The 25,459-nt window shown below is 38.1% G+C and overlaps 2 protein-coding genes across 14 annotated transcripts; one reads left to right on the forward strand and one right to left on the reverse strand.

Moving 5' to 3' along the window:
* The first annotated feature begins 1,890 nt into the window (after positions 1–1,890).
* Positions 1,891–7,494, forward strand: LOC124299049 (myb-like protein I). 13 transcript variants are annotated; one of them, XM_046751895.1, is made up of 6 exons: positions 1,951–2,269; positions 2,483–2,514; positions 3,226–3,268; positions 3,448–3,701; positions 3,871–4,155; positions 6,437–7,494. In XM_046751895.1, the coding sequence occupies exons 2-6, from the start codon at positions 2,486–2,488 to the stop codon at positions 6,675–6,677; spliced, it is 852 nt and encodes a 283-aa protein (XP_046607851.1). In that variant the 5' UTR covers positions 1,951–2,269; positions 2,483–2,485; the 3' UTR covers positions 6,678–7,494. The 13 variants fall into 13 exon arrangements, with proteins under 13 accessions (XP_046607850.1, XP_046607852.1, XP_046607861.1 ...); XM_046751901.1 differs by having other exon boundaries at positions 3,484–3,701; XM_046751894.1 differs by lacking the exons at positions 2,483–2,514; positions 3,226–3,268 and having other exon boundaries at positions 1,891–2,088.
* Positions 7,068–19,095, reverse strand: LOC124299046 (fatty acid synthase-like). Its single transcript, XM_046751885.1, has 16 exons — positions 18,794–19,095; positions 18,215–18,465; positions 17,897–18,128; positions 17,326–17,744; positions 16,725–17,018; positions 16,363–16,573; positions 16,010–16,170; positions 15,575–15,892; positions 14,656–15,466; positions 14,148–14,546; positions 12,076–14,045; positions 11,095–11,929; positions 10,342–10,814; positions 9,987–10,241; positions 9,584–9,838; positions 7,068–7,733 (listed from the first exon to the last, which is right to left on the reverse strand). Exons 1-16 carry the CDS (start codon positions 18,984–18,986, stop codon positions 7,545–7,547), a joined length of 7,266 nt encoding a protein of 2,421 aa, XP_046607841.1. The 5' UTR covers positions 18,987–19,095; the 3' UTR covers positions 7,068–7,544.
* Between the last annotated feature and the right edge of the window lie 6,364 nt (positions 19,096–25,459).

The raw sequence follows: 25,459 nt of genomic DNA on the forward strand, positions 1-25,459 counted from the left end.
GTTGAACCAAATATGCCGTAAAGTCGCAGCAACGATTCGTCAGAAACTAGCATTAAATAAACGGAATGAATTAAGTATGCAACCAAATAATATTGGGAGATTTGAACAGTACTTTTCAAAATTTTCATGGCTATTTCTCCCACGATAATATTAAAAGGAAATGTATCACAAATATGATGTACATTTATTTTCACTTGCAAACTTCTCATAGACTTCATGCAGGACCTGCTTTGACGCCAGCGATAAACTTGTGTCGGCCCCCTGAGGTTTGCTTTTACTTATAAAAAGTAACTTTGCATCCAAAGACATGTCATCATGCTCGTTGTTCAACAATTAATGACTGTTATGTTCGAATACAAAGCTTGCGAATTCAACAGCAACTGTGGGTATCAATAAATGTGTTCAAAGATGAATGAGTCGCACCATCTGAATAAGTTAGGAAAAGAAAAAAAATCTCCAGCAATGTCATGAACTCTGTGTTTATGATCCGATTCCAATATTTTTGAGCTTATTTTGTTGACCATAAAATCACTATGGTGGCTGTTTAACAGAAATCGTGGGAAAAGCATTCAAGAAATCTTACATTATGACATAGTATTAATGTGCAAATGTAATTGTTGACGAGAATCTATTGTACTGTAAGTACACAAATTCAACATTTAACTAATTGCAAAATTTTGTTTAGGTAATCTCTGGAGATCTCTATTGTAAAGATAATAAGCCCAAAACCGTTGGATTGAGATAAAAAATATCACAGTGTTTGATCATTTTGCACGGTTTAATTTTTTTTTACGTTTGCATATTGTTGATGTCTTAGCTTGTTTTATTTCAATTTGCTCAAATTCATCTGTAGTGCGCAGTAGGAATATTTTTTCATTCATCTTCACTATCACTGGAAAAAATAACATTGCTGGAGATGTTTCAAGACTTTTTTGACGTGGGGTATTCCGCGACCCCGGCAGTGTGCAGCGGTCAGGGTTGAGGCTAACACCCACTTCAGTTGAAGCAGAAAAAGAAATTTTCGACAAACGAACCTTTTGTAAATATATGAATAAACTTCTTAAGGGTATGCCCTCCTGGTCGATTTCGACGTTGACCAAATATCTCCACATATCAAAGTCTACGTACATATCTTGTAAGAGAAAAAGGGCCTAACAACCCGATTCCATATACAATTCTGAACAAAAATACTCCAATACATTTTTATTTGACGCAGAAATAAATAGAAATGGCATGGGTTCTATGAAATTGTCATGGTAAATTCGTAGAATTCATGCCATTTCTTTATTTCTGCGTCAAATGAAAATGAATTGAAGAGTTTTTGGTCAGAATTACGTGTAGAATGGGAAGGTTAAGCCCTTTTTCGCGTTTAAAACACGTGGAATTCGATATTTCGAGATATACGCGTCAATGTCGAAATTGACCAAAGCACTCCTTTTATAAATATCTATTCTTAAAACTTTCATCGCGTGGATCAAAAAATTCTGAACATTTTTAAGAATTTCAAGAAATGAACTTATGAGAAAAAAATTGCCCGTTTTCCCAACGCGCTAATGTGCCAAATATGACACACCAGGCACCAGCGGGTCCGTCAGACCAAAAACGGCTACATTCAATGCATCTATGTACATACATGCATACAAGTGTTCCGAAATCGTGATTGGAAGTCGTCGAAATGTTTGAATTCAACTGTCAGTTAACCCAAGAAGGACTACGTTAAAGTCGGTTAGAAATTTATCGAAGCAAACCATCTCTTGTCTTCTAATCCAGTCGTAATTTACAATTCTGCTTAACGATTAGCTCTAAGATTCAAAGAATAACGAACAAAGACGAGGTAATCATCATAACTAAAATTTTTGTTAAAACGTTCGAACGCGACGGTATGTTCCGGAATGTTCCAACTAGTTCTCGCCTCGGTTATTGAACTGGCAGCAATGGTCAAACTTGTGGAGCAGCGTGCGAGCGTAGCAGGCCTTGTGATTGTGCGTTGGCCAACACGGGTGGGGAATGTCATTTGTGTTGTGTAGTTCACAGCATATTCACGAACTCACGCGAGACTTGCGCCAGCAAAGAGAAACTGCGAGAAAAGTGAGTCTCGTTCAACATTCTGTCAAGTAATTCCGAACATTGCTCGTAAACCTGGCAAGTTTTTAGCATTGTCCTTTAATTGGTGGATAAAAGAGTGGTAAAAAACCGACAATACAAATACGTAGTTAACATAAATCACGACTATCACCCTGCAGGCAATATCTGATTGGCAGCGTAAGAGGTATGTAGTATGTATATGGCAATTTTATTTTTGTTTTACAATGGGAATACCTCACGGTCTTGCACTAGTAATACATAAGCAGTGTGCTCAGCATAAATTCGGCGGAAAGTATTGCGCTGTATCAGACACGAATTTTGCACAGCAAATGACACGTTGTAAAGTCTTTCAAAGTTTCTCCAGGCAGTTTTTGTGCTGGATTCGAAACGTTTTCAGGTTATGGATCAGGGAGCAGATCTGAATCAAAGGTTAGATATAGAGAAAGTCCGTTTAAAAAATCCCCGGCTATGTTATTTGTGCCAATGATGGTGAACAGGAATGAAACAAACTCCTATACTATACCAACAATGAAGATAAGCAAATTCGAATGACAACCTATCGACAACCGTATAAGTTTTATAATTGGATGGTTCAAAATAATGAAACTCTGGTCTTCTTGAACCGGTTTTAATGATTTTTGGCTTATTTTGGTCTCCACAGAGATTTCTAGAGAACGCTCGAACAAAAAGTTATCTCCGGAACGGATAAAAATAAATTAGTGTAAGTATGGTAGAGTAGACATTCCTCATTAATTACACTTGCACATTATAACTCTACCTATTATGATTCAAGGTTTCCTCAAAATTTTTCTGCAAACTATATGAGGAAATCTGATCAGCAAGTAAAATCAGCCAAAGAACAGTAGAATTGCATCTAAAACACCAGAGTTTAATCGTTTACAACTTATCGTTTTAATTGTAAAACCTCTCCTCAAATTGTTAATGTCTTAAAGCATGTGTTGTTTCAAATTTTTTCCGATTGATTTAAATTACATGGTAGAGATGCTATTTTATTTATGTTCACTATCATTGGTGCAAACAATATTGCTAGAGATTTTTTAAACAATTTTTTTGCTGTTCTTAAATTTTGATTCAGATTGTGATGCCCATTTATACTTAATATTTCCATGTTAACTACAGAAGGAACAACAATAGGCAGTCTTTGGAACGGTCAGATTTTACAGTTAGTACTTATTTAATATAGCTTGAGAATATTAAGCTCTAAAGTAAATTTATATGTAAAGCAAAACCTGCATTTGTAAGTAATTCATTATAAGTTGATCAATTAGGCAGAAAAAAATAACTGAATTGAGATATTGGGTAGTAATGGCTTTGCAATACCATCTAAACCCTCCGATGCAGAGTACGATGGGTGGAGCTAACCTCCATACTCCACAGTCTGTATTCCAACATATGATGGGTCAGCAAAACTCGCCGCAACAAGGCGGACCTTGGCTGCAAATGCCACAGGTCCCAGCGTTGTCTATGCCATGGAGCGTTCCAGCTTTGCAGCAACCTGATTTGATCAGGTTTACTGGTGAAAGAAGCCAGCCTGCCTATGACACAATGTCGCTGCATCAAAAAAGAAAGTTGAGCACACCAGATATCACAGATACGTAAGTGCCAGTAGAAAATATTTTCTGCATCTAACTAACATCTAGAGTGAGATGTAGAGTTCCCCAAAATACAGATGTGGCAAAATTTATGAGTATAGTCAAATATTTCTACCATATGGAATTCGAAAGAAAACAAAATGCATTAATACATACATGTGTTCAATTACAGTCGGCAAATTAAGCAATTTATTACCGAAGAAAAGATGGCCTCACACTTTCAAGGTTTGCACATCAGTTCCAACTATCAAGCTCAAAATTCACCTCCTTCGACATCGACAGCTCACTCGCCACAGCGTGTGTGTAATAATTTAGAATATATGAACTCGAATATGGAAAGTGCTGAGGGCATAAACTTAGATCAAAATGACTGCAGAAAGCCTAGACTGGTCATATCTGAGGAAGTCAGACGGCTACAAGAAGAACCCCTAATTCCTACCTCTCTGTTATCCAAACTGTAAGTATTTTATTCTCTGTGAGTATCATTGTATTAGATTGGGCTGATTTTTGTGGAGTTTCTTTCACAGGATTTGGAAGAATAAATGTTTCGTTTCCAAAAAGTGGGGTGAAAGTTCCTTTTACGGATGCCATTATAAGTTTGAACTTATCTCCATTATTAATGCGTCAAGGGGTTACCCTACTGACATGGATATATCAACAGGCTAATTTTCAGGAATTAATTTCGGAAAAACTGCTGATGCTATATTAATAATTTTTTGATATAAACTCATGTACACATTAATCGGTTCACTAGTAAGCACTCATATATCTGCAAAAACAAAGTGCCACAACTGGTAAGGACTTATCTATGAGATCCGTGAATATCTCTGTTAGTTTCGAACGTATTTACATCAAATTTGATATGCCTATGTTTTTTGGGGCGCTGATTACGAATTTCAACTCGAAATTCGAAAATTTAAAATGGCGGATCTAATATGGTGACATCGACTGAGTAACGGTATTCCACTGTGATTGTCACCTCCGTTATTAGCTGTTGATAAATATGACTACAACCCCAGAGTGTGCCACGGGAAAGCTGCGGTAGGATTTCACACCTGCTTCACAGGCCTTCCCGCGGCACAGTCTGGGGTGGTGGTCATATTTATCAACAGTTAATAACGGAGGGGACAGTCGTTGAATACCGTTAGTCAGTCGATGCCACCATATTGGATTCGCCATATTGAATTTTCAAATTTCGATTTCAGATTCGTAATCAGCGATCCAAAAAACTGCTTATTGTGAAGGTTTTCTGTTGAATACAAAATTATTTGCTCCTACCAGTTTTGGCACGAAACGTTGATTTGGGATCCATCAGTGAACCGGTTAAGGAGTGTGTTCAAAAAATTTGATCAAAAAAAAAAAAAAATTTTATTATTATAACAATTTGATAGAGATATGTCTTCGCGCCTTTCAATAGTTTTTGTGCAGGGTTAATTATTGTACATGACATCACAAGTATCGGTGGTCTGACACAAAAATAAAAATATAGTCATTGACTACGTTGTATTGGCTACCGACCGACAGAGCGTTTTTCTTTTTTCCTCTTTGGTGAAATGAAAAAAATTTCCGATTTTACGACGTTTTCAGCTCAAGAATATGTTGTATTTTGATTACATGGTGGCCACTTGTCAGGGAAAACCTGGTAATCTGGAAAGAGTCAGGGAATTCTTGAATTGGTCAGGGAAGTCAGGGAAAACTCAGGGAATCTTTCATTTGGTCAAGGAAAATGTACGGTGGTCCGGCACAGCGAGAAAAAACTAGGCTTCCACGATAAATCGAAGTTCGAAAAAATTGCATGCTAGAAATTCGTAGTTAATAAAAATCGTGTCGAGAAATGAAGTACTTTTCGGTCCAAAAATTTCAGATTGCATACGAGACATTTTTATAAATTCCATAGAACGAACATTGCCTCCCGGTCATATTTCTTCGATTAGCGCTGAGCACCCAAAAAGATATATTAAATAGAGTGGACAAGATGCAGGTGTTAGCATAAGTCGAAAGGATGTCTACGCAATAAGTACGTTTCTGTATGGATCTAAATATTAAATTAAAATTTTCCTTCAACAAGTTGTAAAATATTCGCTGTAAGCATCTACGTCACAAAATAATTTTAAAAAAAGTATTGTTATGCTTAATGTGTATAAATTAATTTTTATCACCATTAAATAGATTATGACCATATTTTTGAATACCGATCAATTTGTACCTTCACTAAATAGTTACTGTTATTGGCACTATTACTTAGCATTTTAGTCAGGGAAAGAACGTGAATTTGGTCATAAAAGTCAAGGAAAAGGCAGGGAATTTTTTTGACTGTTTATAGTAGCCACCATTTATTAATAAGTATTGCACAAAAAATGAGAACGATATAATCAGTCGTCAGCCGGAAATCACTATTTCTTTGAACATGTGTACCAAATTTTAAGTCGATTCATTCACAGATCGAGATATCGTGTACATCGTTTTGAAAAATATAGTTTCGAGAAAAAAGTATTCGAAATCTTTTGGAGTGGAAAAATTTAATTTACATATCTTACCGTTTATCTACCATTCCTGTCTCGTATTATATATAAATCTTGACCTCGGAAACTACTTTTTAGAGAGGAAAAAATAAATATTTTCACGTTGATAATTTCGCAGTAGGGTAGCCCCTTGACACTTCTTGGGTGTAGTAACTTGAATATTAGTAACAAGAAAGGAAAAAGCCAGGCTTATATGTGAAAGTCTGTCTTTTTCAGTGAACGACCCTCAATGGCACTAGTACTTTGGGAACCACCGAGTAAACACCTTGCCCGGGTATTACCAGTACCTCGAGATACACCAACGCCAATACCAAACTTCCTTGAAGATGGCAACAACAACAACAACAATAACAATAACAATAACAATAACAATAGAAACAGCAACAACAACAATAATAACAACGGTATAATAGATTTAAATCAATGTTCTCCACAACTCGAGCCCATGGAGCTTTGAAAGAATCTACGAAACCATACGTTATTCGTTACTAATAATAAGTTTTAAACAATAGCCATCAGGATTCTCGCATAATATCTGATCAAATTATTTTCCTTCTATATCCTCATCACTTGCGCAAAGAATCGATCAACGATTCTTCGTCAATGATTAATAATGGCAATGCAAACGAACACTGTCATATTTAAAGTGTTGAAATTACTGAATACTGTTACTTTTTATGTAAGCGATAGGAAACTTTATTGTCCAAGTTAGCTCTAGCTTATATTATCGAATAAATGTTGTTACGTTTTCTCTTAATTATATAAGTTGCAATATAAGTTCACGTGTGAGAAATTTATTGAAACCGCTCATTTGAGAGCAACAATTGTGGTGATTTTTTTTTTTTTATTTGAGATCGTAAGATTGTGTGAGGTACTCAAATATAAGCGGCCCCAACAGTCAGTAACAGGATACTTGGTAACGATAGACTTTAACGAGATTTCGGGCGGAGTGACCCAATCTAAACTTGTTACTGGATGATGAGGCTGACTTTAATAAATATACACGTGAGTTTGATAAATTCGAGGATAAATGTTGAAATGATGTCATTATTACTATAGTAGGACCAGTACAGTGGGAAATTCAATTTCGCATTCTATTTATGTATAATCTGTTTTACATTAAAACGTGGTTACATAAAAATGATTGTATTGCATACTGTTTATTTTTTTCGTGCCAAGCACTTTTCAATCAGACAATAATTGGCATGAGCTTGGAAGCAAGCTTCACTAAATTACGACCATTCGAGTTGTTTTTCATAACAGGATGTTAATCATTTTGGATAAAAAATCAAATAAGTTCAGGACCTATTATCTTTTAACCAACTTAACTTCTGCTGACATTACTTGCAGGAATGATGGGTGCTAGGTTTGCACCATCTTCCATTATGCTTTTCTTGAACGACGCAGCATCTTCGATAGGTTCTCCGTTTATAGCTGTAGCGCAGATATTATCTTCCAACATTGTAACGTGATTCCCTTCAACGTAGTGCACTTCTATCTTTCCCTGAGTAATCTATGAAGGAAATGAAAATTAATGGTAGCAAACAGTTCAATGTTGACGATGGTGACTTCTGACAACAGCAGGTAAGCAATATCAGAAATTCATCTTTGAAAGACCCAAATACTACTATGATCTTGGCTTCTCAACGTATCATAACGATACTATGTCAAGGTGGCGACAGAACCGAGAAATAAAGGAATTCTCAAAGACTTCCGAGTTCTGGAAATTTCTGGAGAGTTCGTGAAAACCTCATCAAATTTTGGGCAATTTCGGATAGATACCTTGGTTTTAGATATTGAAATTATTTCAGTTGAGGTGTTCCGATCATAAGCATAACTAACGACAAATTAAATATTTTGAAGATATTTGCAGCAGAATCGTATCACTTTTACAGTATTTATGTTCGAAATCGAACTGGTAATATTTCCACTTGCGTGTAACTGACGTATCATCTGCTCCATTTAATTACACCATTCTCTACAAGTGATCTTAAACTAATAGTGAGAAATATGACCAGAATTTTTTGAAACTACGCTCCGGACATCAAGGAAGATCCGGAAATCTCAGGGAATCTTGCGCTCTGATTTCTGTCACCACCTTGATAATTTATGTATAAATATTTTTAATTCATTTTAAGTTTCATGCAACAATTCAGATAATACAAATAAAAAAAAAGAAAATTGCGCAAGACACATTATCGCTTTATTCTAAGAATTTTGAAAACTCCTGGAAGTTTTACAAATGCTTCTTTTGAAACTGGTACCAATTTAGATAAGCGCACTAAGATTTCAAAGAATTCGCGAATAATATTACGATATTTTACAATAATCATTCAGCTGCAGCTTTTCCATTAATTTTTTCTGAAATCTTAATGGAGAATCAGTTTCCCGTGGTTCACCTACCCCAGAATGAAAAAGAAATAATTGACATAGCTCCATTCGCATCACTAGTTTTATCCGAAGGGCCTGCGCCACAACTTAAAAAATGACGGACTTATAAATTTTTGAAACAACGAAGATTGTTTCTAGTTTTGAGGTATTCTCCGGTACCAATGATCCGTTCGAGTCGTTCCAAAGCTCAATTTGTTCGCTTTTTGATTGTCTACAACTCATCGCTTGACAGCATCAAGATTGCTGCATTGATTTCGATTTTATAAGCAAGATACTATAAAAGAAACAGGATTTTTTGCGTGTAAATATTGATGACAAAATTTTGTGACCATAGTTGCCAGTAGGAAACATGGAAAAATACAACTACGGACTGCCTTTCGTGTGATGGCACAGTCGGAATTCTGCTAGTATTTTTGTTACACGATATCTTATTTTCTACTTTATTGCTTGGCCTAATACATGTTCTTTAATGGTTCGTGGGTTTATCTGAAATCACCACATGTTACACGTATGCAACTGAATTCTGCGAGCTGAATCCTCAATTTCACATACACTTGATTTCTTGGTTGTGAAATTAATTTTGTGCGCCAGTTATCAAATTCTCCTTTGGAATATTCACGAAACATGTTCCACTGAATTTCATCCACGTTGGAATATCTCCAGCACTATTTCAAGCCAAACGCTTTCTTCTGAGAAATAATTTTTGCAATGCAACAGAAAACACTTTATAGTTTTCGAAAATTCAACCGCGAAATCAAACTTGTTTAAAAAATTCTCATCAGGAAAAAATGTCGTATTTCTAAGAATTGCACAAAACATCTGCATCTTTAATCGGATCGAGGAAATTGATATTTTTTTTATCTATTTCTAGCGTTGATATGCCGGGTTCACAATGATACATTATCAAATATTGTCGGAATGAGGATTGAGAGTAACGAAAACGACATAAGCAAAACGATTGTAGCAGCTTACCTTTTTTAGCCCATAATCTTCCGGCATCGAACGTACGGAGTGAATCTTAGGCCTGAGTAAGATTATCGGTGTTTCTAAGGGTGACAATGCTGAGGTGTCGTAATTCAAAATTGCTTTGATTCGGTGGTAAATAGCAGAACATATCTCCTGCTGAGTTTCTGTCGAGAAATCTAAATTTTTTGCTGCTGGCAACACTTTGGTGAATGCTGCCAATTTACTCTCCCAGTTGACGCAATTTTGTAATTCCTCAACAAGCTGAAACGACAGAGCTTTGTCTCTTAATCCGAAAAACTTGTGCGAGTTGAGAAAATTCATATATTCATTAAAGCCTTTTCGATACAATCAGCATTTGTGAGGTACACACAATCGTGGTAAGAATCAACAGAAAAAAACTGAAACCAACCGTTGCGGTGACGGAGGGTGCAAGCATATCCATTATCTCCGAAAGTACACGAGATTGTAGCTGGTCGTCAGTTTCTGCCATCAAGTTTTGATTAAGTACTGCTTTCATATAATCGGGTGCGCCATCAATTAACACGAGGCGACCGTGGAGACCTTCGGACTCTAAACGTCTCACAAGCTCAATAGCCACTAAACTTCCGAAAGAATATCCAGCTATTATGAAGTCTCTGCGATCTTTGTTTCTTTCCTTGACATGCTGCAAGTTGAAAAAGGACATGCTCAATTGTATCAAGATTCTAGTAATTGAAAATTATTACGATCGGACATCACTTTTGATAATAATGATTTATATTTACCGGCAAGAAATAGTCTGCCATATCGCCAATCGTTACTACGTTTGGGATGGTCAGCGGAAGCTGTAAACAAGTCGTTGGAGCTCTTAGTTTAGGAGCCAATGAATTGAATACCATGTGGGTTCCTTCGATTCCCGGTAGCATGAAAACTTCTCCTCGTCTATCCTCTGCCTTAGTTGGCAGAGGCACACAAATATCTTTATTCAGATTCGCCGTTCCCAAAGTTCGAATTAGTATTTTTATACCACCTAGATCGGTCGCCAATTCTGTGATCTTTTCGTGTTTTATACTCTCTTCGAACAATTTCGCAGATAAGTCTTGCAGCTTCGCGAAATTGAGAGCACGGATATCTTGTGCAGTCATAAACACTTCGAATTCACGCTCTATGGTCTGTTTGATTTCAACGGCCATCATGGAATCCATTCCTATTTCTGCCAAAGGCGTGTGCACACTAACAGTTTTAAGGTCCTTGAGCCCTGTTAAAAATACGGTCCTTCAGGTACGAATGTCACTTGATATTGCATTAATTGAAACTTATCCAGATAAATTAGCACGAAACCTTCCTTCTAAATTATAAAATTTGTAAACATTTATAACAGATCGAAGGTTGTTATTACTTAGACCTTCGTGCAGTAAATTAAAACTAACACTGAACCCAGATAGTAAGTGCATCAAGAAGAGTTGTGTTTTTTTTTGAAGAACTGATTGGAAGAGAAACATAAGAAGTTCGAAAAATGTATTTCTAGTTCAGCATACCCATTATGTTGATGACTGTATCGACAATATTTGTAGCATTAGCTCCACCTGCCCTCTTCTCAGCAACAACCATGCTTGAGACTATGGTGGAATTTTGTCGTAGAAAACCATCCAGCTCTTGTAGGCATGAAGATATTCTCTGTTGTAATGTGCCACCAATGACAATTTCTTTGTGTTCTTCCTGCATTTCTGCCACCAATCCAACGTCACCAACAGCTCCCCATTCAATGGCCAAAGCTGGGAGATTTTCTGCCGCTCTCGATTCGCAGATTCGTTCCATTATAGAGTTGGCCATTCCGTAGTTTGTTTGCCCTGCGTTCCCTCTGCCGCAGGACACTGATGAAAATACCACGAAATGCCTGAGATTTGGACACAAGATTCTGGAGAGTTTGTCCAGCTGCTTAGTAGCCCAGGCTTTAACTTTGAAAGATTCTTCGAATGATTCCACTGTTTGATTCTCACATAGGCCGTCCTTGAGTACCACGGCCAAGTTGAATATAGCATCTACTGGACCAAGTGCCGCTGCCTCTTTCAGAATAGCTTCGCACCCTTCGTGCGTCGAAGCATCTTTTCCAACAATTACGACAACTTTCACCCCCCATCCCTTCCACACATTAATTCGCATACGTTGATATCCGGTATTGATTCCTCTTCGGGATGTCAAAACTAGTTTCCTTGCTCCGCGAAGTGCCAGCCAGTCGGCGAGCTCCAGACCGAATCCACCCAAGCCACCAAGAATAAGGTAGCTGCTGTCTTCTAAACAATAGTAACGAGGTAACGCCAGAGGAAGAGTTGGCTTACCAGTTGGATTTTCATCACGGATTTTCATGATTACCTGAAAGTAAGACAGCAAAAACGAAAGTTCACATTCGATGATCACTGTCAACTCTGGACGCGATCTGAGGAAAATAGTGAGGAAATACAAATATTCTTTGACGGTAACTTAAATTATTCAAAAGTAATTTTGAAAAAGGGTCCAACCTTGCCAATGTGTTTTCCAGCTGCCATGTACCTGAAAGCTTCTTCAGTTTGATTCATGGAGAATACAGTTCTGGAAATTGGTTTGATTACACCCGCTGACAGTCCCTTTTGGAATAACTCCCTCAGTTCCTCTCTTTTACGACCGACAAAGTAAAATAAATTATCTACCAGGATGCCATAGAAGCTAATTTCCTTCAAAAATACTTCCATTCCAAGGTTATTGTTTGCTACAAGGTCAAATTTCCCAATCTCTAAAAATCGACCACCCTGTGCCAAGCAACGAACCGAGGCCTGTAATTTTTCTTCTGCCAAAGAATTCAGCACAATATCCACTCCAAGTCCTTGAGTTTCTCCAAGAATTAATTGCTCGAAGCTTGTATCTCGAGAATTGCCGATGTGATTGTCATCAATTTGTGGAAATTTCTTTTTAATGAATTCACGTTTCTCCGGAGTTCCTACTGTCGTGAAAACTTCGCAGCCCTCACAGAGAGCTAATCTTATAGCTGCTTGACCTACACCTCCGGTCCCGACATGTATTAAAACTTTATCGCCCTTTCGCATTTTGCCATTCATGTAAAGCGCATAATAAGCAGTTCCATAAGCAGCTGGGACCGTAGCCGCATCTTCTAGTGTCCAGTCATCCGGCACTGTCCAAGCAAGTTCCGCGTCACGGATACAGTAGTTTGAAAAGGATCCACACGGGATCATTCCCATGATTCGACGACCTTTCAGATCTATTCCAGAATATTCATATCCGATCACACATTCTTGCTGTAGCCTTGTTCTCCCAACAACTTCAGTTGCTAATTTTCCAGTGCTTACCATGATATCACGGAAATTCAAAGACGAGTAATGAACCTTGATCAAGCCGTCGGAGCGGGATCCCGGCTGTATTGAACCTTCCATCCACTTGAGTGAACTCAAATCACCACGCACTAGTTGAGTCAACTGAGTGTGATAAACCGGCTGTATTTTCAATGGATCCAAAGGAAGAAACCGATACGAACCCCATGATTTCCCAGAACATAGGACATTTTGTGCCAAGTCTAATCGCAATTGTTCAGAATAGAACGGATTTTCTAGAGTAAATTTCGGAGCCCTCGAATCTTGAATTAAAAGTCCTCGGACAATTTCGCCGCCTGGTTCTTTCTGAAGACAGTTAGCAAGTCCCAAAAGCCCGCTTTCGAAATTCCCTTCACTCAGAAGAAGTATTCGACGATTGCGGCTATCTTTTTTTTCTTTTTCCGCTTCTAGAGCAGCTTGAAGCTTAGATAGCCACGTGAATTCGTAATTGTTGATCGGTATAACTGCAGATATTTCGGGCAGTCTCGATTGTTTACGGAGTAAAATGATAAATTCTCGATCTGTACGTTTTTCCAGGATGACGTCAAGACCCTCACGTCTTATAGTTGCGAAAATGGCAGAATCGATACTCAACGGTTCTCTGGCTAGTAAAAATCCTCCGTCCACCATTACCGCTTGAAGTTGTTTCAGAATTTCGTGATTTTTGCTAGCGAAGACACCGTGACTAATCACCATTAAAGCATCACCGTCACTGGACAATTTTTTTAGTTCTGAGACTGTAATAGTAGATGGCAGTACATCGTTGGTGAATTTTTCTTGGGATCCCACGACGTTGATATCGGCCTGGATTAAGGGTAAATCACTCAAAATTTCTTGAATGAGGAGGGAAGTTAGATTTTCAGGTGAGACATTATCTACTTCACCGATCAATTCGGCAGTTTTCACTTTAAAACCACGATGATTTTCAAGTGCTATGTGTGTAGCGATGCAAGCGATATCTTTCAGTGCCATTTCAGCCCGATCTCGATGAGCTATGAATTGGAACTTCTCAAGTACGGGATCCCCAGCTGGTTTTCTACGAGCAATAGCGCCCGCTTTCAGTCCTCTTATTTCCACCCCACCAGCGACAGTAAGATTTAAATCTCTGTCTACTTGCACTGTGAATTCTGCAAAAAGAAAATACGAGAATGTTCATCCTCCTAACGAAGATTAATGATGAAATATTCTTCGATACTGAATGTGGAAAATATTGAACTAGCAGCTCGTACCTTTGTCGTCGTCAGGCATACTCTGAATGGCAGTCCAATGGCTTTTAGTGTCTATGACAAGCTTCTGAATACCGGTGGGAACGTAAAGCCCTCGGGTGTCCGTTCCTAATATTTCCATCTGTAGCATATTATCCATGAAGGCTACCCAATTGTTCATCCAAGCTATGCGTCCCTTGGTCCCACTCAATGATGTACGCTTAATACCACGAAACACTCCCGCGTATTGATATCCTCTGAGACGCAACTCTTTATAAACATCTCTGCCAGTTGCATTTAGTTCATCTAATTCTTCACACAGTATATCATCGCTTACGCGTTCTTGACTTGGGTTTGAAACAGCACGAATTAACCCAGTTACAACGGCAGTACCTCCTTCTACAACTTCAAATCTGCCTGACCCTGATAACAGTTGAATATTCAGTATAATTACCTACTAATCTGATTCGGTATTACGCTGTAGAAAAAATGACTGCACAGCATAGCGCCGTAGTATTCTACGTGATCGTACCTTTCTGAACCATGAGCGTAAGCTCAACGCTGCCTTCCTTTGGAATTGTGGTCGCTCGGTGAAATCTGACATCTTCGAATACGACTGATACTTCAGTGTACAGTTCACCTCGCATCATACCCACAGTCTCCCAAATTAGTACCAAGTAACCAGTCGCAGGAAACAGATTTCTCCCATCGATTACATGACCTGCCATCCATTCAAAGTCTTCGTCAGCCAGTGTTACTTCCACTATTCTTTCACCTGAAGTGATTTTCTCCTGCATCCTATAGCAGGTCACATACCAGTCATCAGAATGTTCCCAACGTACCAGAGGAGATATCATAGGAGTGCCATTGCTGACTGGGTACTCGATTTTAGGGTAAAGGTCGGCCAAATTTGGATGTAAACCGACTTCGTAAAGCTTGCCAACGGCTTGTAGTAAAACTTGGGTGTTATCTTTATGCCCACGTTTAGTTAAAGCCACATTGGTAACGTTCTCGTCCAAGGATCTCCGTAAAATGGCTTGCAGCAGCCCGTGTGGCGCTATTTCGATAGTAATTGCATTTGTTGGTATGAGGTTCGACGTTTCTTCGAATAAAACTGGACTTAGTAAGTTATTCGTGTGGTATTCGGCCGAGCACAATCGAGCCGAAGTAGTGTTCCACTTGTTACGAGGTACGGAAGTGCTGAGCCACTTCTGACTACGGGGTTTTGGATCAGGAATGACCTTCTGCAAGTAATTTAATAATTTTGGGCCCGCTGCTGCTATATAGCGACTATGGTATGCAATGTTGCTGCACGGGACTTCTCGAGCAAAGATGTTATTCGCCTGTAATAAGAAAGTATAACTGGAATAACGAAAATACAGAAAAGTATTTGATAAAGTTACTCATGGCTTTCGAAGAACTGTCCGTGTATACGAATGCCTAAAATGTACCTGCAACTCAGCAACGAATTTCTTCATGGACTCAGCTGGTCCGCTTATCGTGGAACTCTCGACAGCATTGTGACAAGCTACCTCGATATCCGGTGGGCATAGATCCTTTATTTCTTCGTAACCAAGGCCCACAGCTGCCATCGATCCGTGAATCAATTCAGTTTCTATCGAAGCTAGACCTCGAGAATATGCCGACAGTACCATTTGTTCCGCAGTGAAGCAACCATCTGCATAGGCACAGCCCAACTCTCCCACCGAATGCCCAATGATATTGTCAGCTACTATTCCTATGGACGTGAGAACATCTACTAAGCCAACCTGCGAATGATGAGAAAACAAACGGGCATCAGTGTAGGTGTTATTGTAGCCTTCAATTAGTGCATAATATTCATTGGTGAGCTTACATGGATCTTACAATAGGGTATTTCAATTTACCTGAACTGCGGCAATTCCGACAAATGAGTTCAAGATGTTGTCGAATGTTTTTGGATCCCTGTTTGTCAGAATATTAATAATGTCCACTCCGTGAGGCTTGAGAGCTGCGTCACACTTGTCAATAGCCTTGGCAAATGCAGGAATTTTCATGAGGGCTTCACCTATTGAATGCCGCAATAAAAATCACATTATATATTCATCGTTGTCTTTTCCACTGCCATTATTGATACAAACGATATTTATTCGAAAATGCACAGAGTGATTCGCGAATGAATAACTGGTCGTATTCATAATTTAGTTTCCGGTATAAGTATATCATTCAACCTTGAACTTTGTAATCCGTCAATGCTTACCCATTCCAGCCCACTGAGAACCCATTCCAGAGAATACAAACCACACTGGCCGTTTGGCTCCGGGATAATGTTGTACGTCTCGAATGCTATCCTGTGGTAGGCCACGGGGTGGCAGAATGGTATATCCACGGTACAAGTGGCCGGGAATCTCTTCCAAATGTATACTGTGGAAGAGGCTCACGTACTCCGCGTCTGTTGCCCGACTTTCGAGCTGAAATAATCAAATTTTCAACAACTAAATTGTACAACCAAGTATAATCGATATCATACAGCACGGACAACAGTGACGTGATTTGAGATAAGAGCTTCAATGAACCGGTAGCCAGATTTCATGTATTTCGAGACGTTTCAGTAATATTTACGCTATTCAGTATAGTTGTAACAGCCTCCTCCGTCCGCCCAGAAGCGACTACAAGTCTAGGCAAGTCGTCTTCGGGTTGGCCATTATTGATTTTCTTCTTCGAATGTGATTCCAAGAGAATATGAGCATTGGCACCGCCAAAACCAAAAGAGTTCACACCAACGTATCCACCGTCCCATGGGGTTAATTCGGTAATTACTTGAATCCTGCCATCTTCTAATGCTGTGACTCCTTCACGAGGACGCTTAAAATTTAGGTTTGGTGGAATGTATCCACTCTGCATTGCGATTATAACCTTGAAGACAGAAAAAGATCACTGTCTTATCGTTGCATGTTCATCGCACTTAATGCGATACAAACATCTTCTAACAGCTATTGACATACAGCACGTATTCAATATAGCGTCAACAAAGAAATATCACAGTACAGTACTTTATACTCTGAATAAAAATAATATGTTACATAGTGTAGCCGTATGTAGTCAAGCAATTCAAATTTTCAGACTTTCACAGGTGTGTGAGATCGATCCTTCGAATCCCTGTTAATTAGTTTTATGGTGGAAAAGTATGATCGGCATTTCGTAGTTTTAAAACTTTCAATACCTTAGCAATAGAACAAAGACCGCTGGCTGGTTCGGAATGTCCTAGGTTCGACTTGATGGAACCAATTCGTAATGGTGTAGTACGACCTGGACAGAATACTTTCTCAAGGGCGTAGACTTCTTCGGGGTCGCCAACTTTTGTTCCGGTACCGTGAGCTTCTACGTAAGCCAGGCTGGAAGGTGAAACTCGACACTCCTTATAAAATTGTTGTAACAGTGCACTCTGCATTACAGTCGAGGGAAATGTGATGCCCTGTTCCTTGAAACCATCACAGTTCGTTTTCGTGTGAACAACTTTGGCATAAATACGTTTCGCATTTTTCGCTTTTTGGAGGAAGATCACAGATATAGTTTCGCTGCGGACGTAACCGTTAGCATCAGCATCGAACGATTTACACTTTCCATCCGAAGCGAGTACACCTAACACGGTAGGAATGAAATTAGAACATTAATACATGATCGTTACCTTTGAAATGTGTGAATGGGTCACAAATACTAAAATACCATGTCTTTTACTTCTGTCCTCGCATTAAGTTATGAATGTCGTGACTATTATGGGAAATATATCGTACCGAGTCTAGAGAATTGAAGCGAGACATATGGATGAAGGCACAAGTTGGCGCCTCCCACAATAGCAGCGTCGCACTGTCCGCTTCTGATTGCTCTGTATGCATGGTCCAAGGCAAACAGACTTGAACTGCATGCCGAGTCTACAGTGTAGCTCGGTCCATGAGATCCGAGCCAGTAAGAAATTCGATTTGCCAGCATGGCTCGACTGCAGCCTGTGATACCAAATCCGTTCACCTAAGGAAATATAAAATTCCTCTTGAGGGTAATGAGTTGTTTCGACTTCGTTCCAGACTGAATTGGAAAAACTCAACGATTCAAACCTGAAGTTTTTCATAGAACCAAGTCTTTTCAGACTCAGAAAAACAAGCACCAATGAACACGCCAGTGTTACTACCACGGAGTTGACGCGGATTAACGCCAGCATCAATAATAGCTTCGTATGCATGTTCTAACAGCATTCTGCACATGGGATCCAAAGTGTGGGCTTGCTTGAAGTGCACGCCGAAGAATAGCGAATCAAATTTTCCGATTCCATTTATTTTTCCTGTCCGTTGGGGAATTTCCGGATGATCTATTATCAACAACAATTCACACATGACAATTCAAAATAGTCGAACGGCTCTTCAAAAAACGGATATATTGTTGCATTTCGAATCATTGTTTAGTATAAAGACTGATTATTATAATATGATATTTTTTATGCATGTTCCATATTTATTCACAATTCATAAAATGAAAGAAAGCTATAATGAATCATTTTTGACGAAGTTCGGTAATTTCATTCCGAAATATTGAATGGAACCAGACGTGAAGGTTGTAAAAATTCATCTCACTATATCAGTCTACACAACTTTGCCCAAAACGAGGCATCATTGAAGAGATATACTTAACGTTCACACCTAATTTCCAACGCCGATCGTCATCGGTGACAAGATCAACCTTATTGAAAAGATTTTCCTGAAAATGAGTCATGTTATCCGAGTCTGGAAACCTCCCAGCGATGCCCGAAATGACCACTTCATCACCCTTTTCCGGGGTAGCAAACAAACTAGCTTCATCACAATTGGTGACGGTTTCACTTTTATCTGACATATTGCTGCTTCTGTATGCGATAAAGCCGTAAGAAGCACCACCGGTTTAGAAGTCACTGTAACTATGTATTTTAAATTTCAGCACCAGATTTTGGTCACGAGTATTTCGAAGACCGCGAAGCAATTACGACCAGATTGAACACTCTCGAGTTTTTATAACACTGGTTCCCCCACCAGTGTCAACGATTTACGATGCATTGATTTACTGTAAGCTTATACTTCAAGAGAAACGGTTTCAAAGCTCTATTGTATTCTTGTCTATCTTATTATCTATGCAGAATGGAAACAAGTTGAATGTTTAGTAGGAGTTGAGCAACTATATTTAAAATATTACTCAGACAGTGAAATTCCTCAAATCTGTCCCTCAATGCTCATCGTGACCTTTACGGTGCGTCATTGGTCACGTGTACTACGAATTCAATTAGCTCAACGCGTAATTCCATTTCATTCCACTGTCTCTGGTAAGCTTGGATGAAACGGTTCTTCCTCCGTAATCCGCTCTTTAATTTTCTACGCTTGCCGATTTTTCCAATGCTCACTTACGTTAACGAACTCCATCCAACTACATCGGGAAATTTAACATATTCACAGTACCGATGCGAATGTCTAATTTCAAACAGTGACTTGGTTTCAAAATCTGGACGAGAGAATTTCCAATACTCTTATTAGGTAGTTCATACATGCTTGACAGGACATTTTCTAAAAAATTTGCTAACTTGGCGCAGTCCCGTCAACATAAAATGAACACACATTAGGAAGACTCCAATCTGTTTTTTTCCACAAATATCTAATTCTCAGAGAACGTTGAGCTTGAATTCAATGTTGTGCGTAAAATACACTGCTCGGTGAATTTAATTGACATTGACGTTATAACCACACGGTATTGCATGAATGTGCATTACGGCTGTAGCTGAGCAAGTGTCAGGGGGCATGAGAAGGCGCATTAATTTACACACTATGACAATAAATTAAAACGTTGCCCGCAATCATTTCCAGAAAGAAGTTAGCTTGACTACAGAACATTTTGTACGTTAAGCTCTATGACGTTTATTTGCTATGCTTTAAACAGTAATGGTACATCTGAATTCCGTGCAATCATATGTAATAGTAATAGTGGATCTTGCGCAAAGATTTGTATTAATTCTCCTGGATAGAAATATAAGATCTTATTGAATCTCCATTATCGTAACTTCTAGTCTCATTATTTGAGAAATAATTTGTGACAAGTTGCACCATTTTACATCATGCTTTCTTTTAAAGACGCAACGTCATCAATCGGATAAGTTCTCCATTTATAGCTGCAGTCCACAAAATTGTCTTCCATCATTGTTACGTGGTTCCCCTCCACGTTACGTACCTCCATCTTTTCTCGAGTAATCTGTGAACCAGATCAAAATTAATGGCAGTAAACAGTTCAATTCCAATAATCACTTCTATCAGCAGCGATTTTAGGCGATACTTTTTAATACAAAATTTAATATAATTTCAGATGCCGTCGGAAAAAATACACGGTTCCATTGAAAAAGAAAAACAAGTTGATTTTCAGCTGACTTTGGTGGCTCCAGTTAAAAAAAAAACTGATACCTTCATGTTCCTTCCCCCTTCGAACCTTGAATATGTTATAGCAAACATTTTTTCGTATTTTGCTTGGTTTTCGAGTAATCGACCTGGGACGATTAAAACGGAACACCCTGTATCATTATTTTACATAATTAGCTTTTGCGAAAACCTGTGATTATATTTGTCAGTATTAAACGGTCATTTTCTCCAATATATTTTTAAAAAATTAATAAATATTTTTAAAATTCTGTTTATAATAAACGTCAATGTAAGTATTGAAACATAAGAAGAATTTTTTAAAAACAAATTGACGGTATAGTGGCTGGTAAAGTGAAATGACGTTTTTCAAGACAGGTGACCAAGTAATGCTTTCAATTTTCAACCGGTCAACTCCAGTTTTAACTGTAGCTTCATAACGACTTTTCGAAAGGTGTGCATAAGATTTTTTAGAAATACTATTTTTTTTACAGAAATGGCATCAATATCAAGAAAAAAGTATTTTATATTATCAAAATACCACAAGTGGATAATAAAACCGTTAGATTTCAAACAATCGAAAAAATCCTACGCCCTTCACTAGAAAATAAAGCTACAGTTAAAATTTGGAGTTGATTAGTTGAAAATTGAAGAAGCTAGTTGACCGCCCGCCTTGAAAAACATAATTTCATTTTATCAGTCACTCCACCGCCATTTTGTTTTGAAATTATGATAAAAAAGGTTTTTTCCAGCACTTCAAGACTTATATTAACATGTATCAAAAACAGAATTAAAAAATGATAATTCATTATTTTTTAACAAATTGGAGAAAATGACCCTAGATTATCACCACGATCTTCAACTAACAATAAAAGAGTTTCTTTATACCATTTGTAACCTCTCATTTAAAAACAAGAATTGAGATGCGATTTTTGGGTCTTACCCATATAATCGGAGCTTCGAGAGGATTCTTATCATTCGAAGGAGACTCATCACGTAATTATGAGCAAACTTCACAACAGGTGAGTTTGCTTGATCGTTCAATTATATTCCAGTCTTATTCTTATGATAATTATGTACAATTTTAGAGAATCCTCTGATATTAATAGTTCTTTACTAATGGGTGAGCGGTCATGGGGTGAACTGTTATCGATTAGCCTCCGTGCGGTATTCTGCGTGCCATCTAGTACAAAGTACAAGTGTTTAAGGCAACTGCTTAAAAGTGTCAATGGTATCGAGTAGTTTCCTTTTGACGAGCACGAGCAAGTCCTTGCACTAACGTAGATTGTTATCATCTCGAATTCCCAAACACCTCGTGTGTGACAACACTAACTTGCTGGTCTTATTCAAACAAGACGAGACGAACCTAAGTTCAAAGACTTGTGCATAGCATGCTCGCATCGTGACAAATATGAATTTGTTGTGATCGACAAGTATAGAGATCCTGATAACGGTCAATAGCCAAATCTTGTAATTCGTTCGGATTTAGTTAAAGCAACGTTGATAACGTCCTCGATCACGGATCTCCGTAAAATCCGAATATGGCTGAATCCGTTTGTTTAACCCCAAATCAAAATTTTAAACAATGATTTGGATCAATAGTTGAATTGATTTCCATAATACTTAGTGACTAACGACTGCAAGGGTTTGTTTTTAGAATCAAGTGATGATAACAAGGTACATACATGGAGTGTAGTTCGAAGTATAGGTATTGCATGATCTCTTTCTTCGGAATAGATTATGAAAATCTTAAGGATTCGGAAAATAGATCGTACCGATTGTCTAGAGAATTGAAGCGATACGTACGAGATGTGTCAAAAAAGTATCCGGCCATAATTTTTCGTGTATAATCAAACGAAGCTAGGGAGGCGTGGTTTGGTGCACGTATGCAAGCGATCCTAATGCATACTTGAATTTCTTCCTGCCTGCAGAAGTTTTCAGTCGCCGGAAGACCGCCGATGAGTAAGGAAGTATAAGTGAGAGCGGTTGCAGTATCGTTTCTGACAAAATGACAGAAAAGCTTGAACAACGCTGCCGCGTTTAATTTTGTGGTGTCCATTGGTGAATCTTGCCGATCGTTTCTGCTTGGGAACCGCCAAGCTTTGCACAAAATTTAATGCAATAGTGTTGTTCAAATTTATCCTGTCATCTTGTCAAGAACGTCTCACTCTTGTTCCTCACTCATCTGCAATATTCCGGTGACTGACGGAAATTGAAAAAAAATTTAAGCTTGTGAATTAGGGTCGCCTACATACGTGCACCAAACCATGCCTCCCTGGCTTTACTTGCTTACAAACGAAAACTTATGGTCCGATACTTCTTGAACAGATCTCGTATGGATGAAGTCACAAGTTGACGCCTCCCACGAGAGCAGCGCCACACTGTCATTTTATAATTGCTCTGTATGCATGATTTGATTGTAAGTTAAACAGACCAAAATTGCACGCCAAGTCCACGGTGTAGCTGGGTTTCTGAGTTCCCAGTCAGTAGGAGATTCGATTTGCCTGGATGGCTTGACTGCAACCCGTGATACCAAATCCGTTTACCTAAGGGAACATTTAATTCCTCATCGGGGTAATATTGTTTTGACTTGGATAATGATTTCTGACTGAATTGGAAGAATTCAACGAATCAAACCTTAAATTTTTCGTATAGAACCAAGTTATCTCAGACTCGGTACAGCATTTGGCGCAAAATATAGAGTTCATATAAAAAATGTTCAGTCATATTAATAAACTGAGAGAAATATTTAGTTCCGGTTATCGCTCAGTCTTTAACTATTTTCATTTTTTACCACAATCGAAAAATATAGTTCTCGGTAGAAAATGAAAATTAATTTTCTAGCTGTTACCGGAAAGTCTGGTATCCGTTACTATTCTTTCTCACTACGATCACTGTTACTAGATTTCCTTGTAAGCGTTGCGAAAACTTAATGCTTGTGCAACAATAAATTGACGTTAAAGCCTTATTTAACTGAAAAAGTACAGTAAATCGAACAAACTGGTTTTGCATTTCTATTACCAAAAAAGGATCGACAATAGCGCAAAATGGTTACGTGTACTTCGTTCTTCGTAATTCGAACAAAATTCAAACAGTTTTTCTAACGATACCTGTTTTACTGCATTTTCTGGTTACTATAAAAAGTGTCTTCTACTATATTTTGTTACTATAACAATTTCTCAGTGTACTTCCACGCATTTTCAGCGGCGATCGTCACTACACGGTGACCAAATCAGCCTTGCTGATTAGATTTTCCTTGAAACGCGTCAAATTATCCGAGTCTATAAATCGTACGGCGATTCCCGAACTGACCACTTCGCCGTCTGACCATGAGTTCGGAATAGGGAATATCACAGCATCCTCAGAATTCCTGGTATCTGTACTTCCCTGCACGGCCGTTTTTCTATACTGCGTGACTATAAAAATGAAAAAAAAAACATATGTGCCGTTTTCTCGCCATTTCAGAATTTTCATTAAGAAAAGGACGTATGAACAATTTTCAAGTTCTTTTTGCATTTAACCAAAATTAAATGGGCGTATCAACACATTGTAACTTTCATGTGACATTCTGTCTAATCATGTTAATATCCGCACTTTTGTGACAAAACTCACCTACTTAGCGCATAAGCCCGTTTGACTTTAGTCACGCGATATGGGAAAAACCGTAAGGGCCCATTTGACAAATAGGGTCGGTTTTTTTGGAGATGTTAGACCCCCCTCGTTCATGTAATGCGTGGTTCGTGTACTTCAACCCCTCTAAAATAATACGTAACAAATCCACCCTCCAACGTTCACCGAAAATTAATACATATCGGAATACAGTATTTTATTTTTACCATGAATTGGTAACGAGCTGATAAGAATGATTATAATATTTAATCTCACAGTATCAGAGCGAATTCCGAAAAAACGGAATTGTAAAATGTTGTATGACGTACTGCAAATAGTTGTAAAATAATATTCTTTGAGAATAATTAAAGTACGCTTTGTTATACTTTTGGCTTTATTTTGTATATGCATTATTATTTTTGAGAGGCAACCGCAGTTCTTTACAGACAGTTTTTCAATTGTAGAAAACTGCAGTTTTGAAGATTATTGCTAGATGTAGCTAGTCATATCATACTTATTGAAAAGGCATTGCAAACACTGCCATCACACAATGTTCTGAACGTGTTTTTTCTCTTACTTTAGAATATTTCCGCTAACGGACGTATTTTACAACCTGCAACTTGAGCCTTGTTGCAAAAATGCTCATGGGTAAGCTGTGAATTCTGATAATTTTAGAATTTCTAAAATCACTGCATAACAGAATTCTATATTCGAGACTAATTAAATCGTCATTACATTTATATTTATATCTCTATTCAGGGTAGTGACAAAAATCAGAATCCAAAATTTCTTAATTTTCAGAGGGCATTTCCCCAAAATTCTCTATCATTTTTTCGTCATTTTTACCTATTATCATGCTTCCGGATTCGTCATGAAAATGCTGTTCAAGGTAATTTCTAGAGAATGGTGTAATAAAATTAAACAGGAGTTGCATCAAAGTAGAAATCGGAAAATTATTCGTTCTAACTCAAACGAATCAATATTTAGTTTGTCGTTAATTGTTATGACTAAAACTGAAATGATTTTTACAAACGAAACACAATTTTTGTGATCTTTCTAATATTTCCCTGTGTTTTGTGAGAATTCAACGAATTTCCCTGAGAATTCCTAAACTTCCCTGATTTTCCGGTTCAGTCACCGCCGTGATATTCTATATTGCGTCCATAGTTTACCTGGAAAACGTACACAATAAATATTCGAGTAACCGAACCGGAACTGCAGGTCAAATTATAATGTTGAACTTTCTGTATACAGTGACTCTGAATACTTTAAGGCGGTTGGCTATCAAAAGCAAAGTGATGAAAAACTGACATCGTACAGGCTGTAAAT

Source organism: Neodiprion virginianus, chromosome 2 (assembly GCF_021901495.1).
Source record: "Neodiprion virginianus isolate iyNeoVirg1 chromosome 2, iyNeoVirg1.1, whole genome shotgun sequence".
In the NCBI taxonomy this organism is placed as follows: Eukaryota; Metazoa; Arthropoda; class Insecta; order Hymenoptera; family Diprionidae; genus Neodiprion; species Neodiprion virginianus.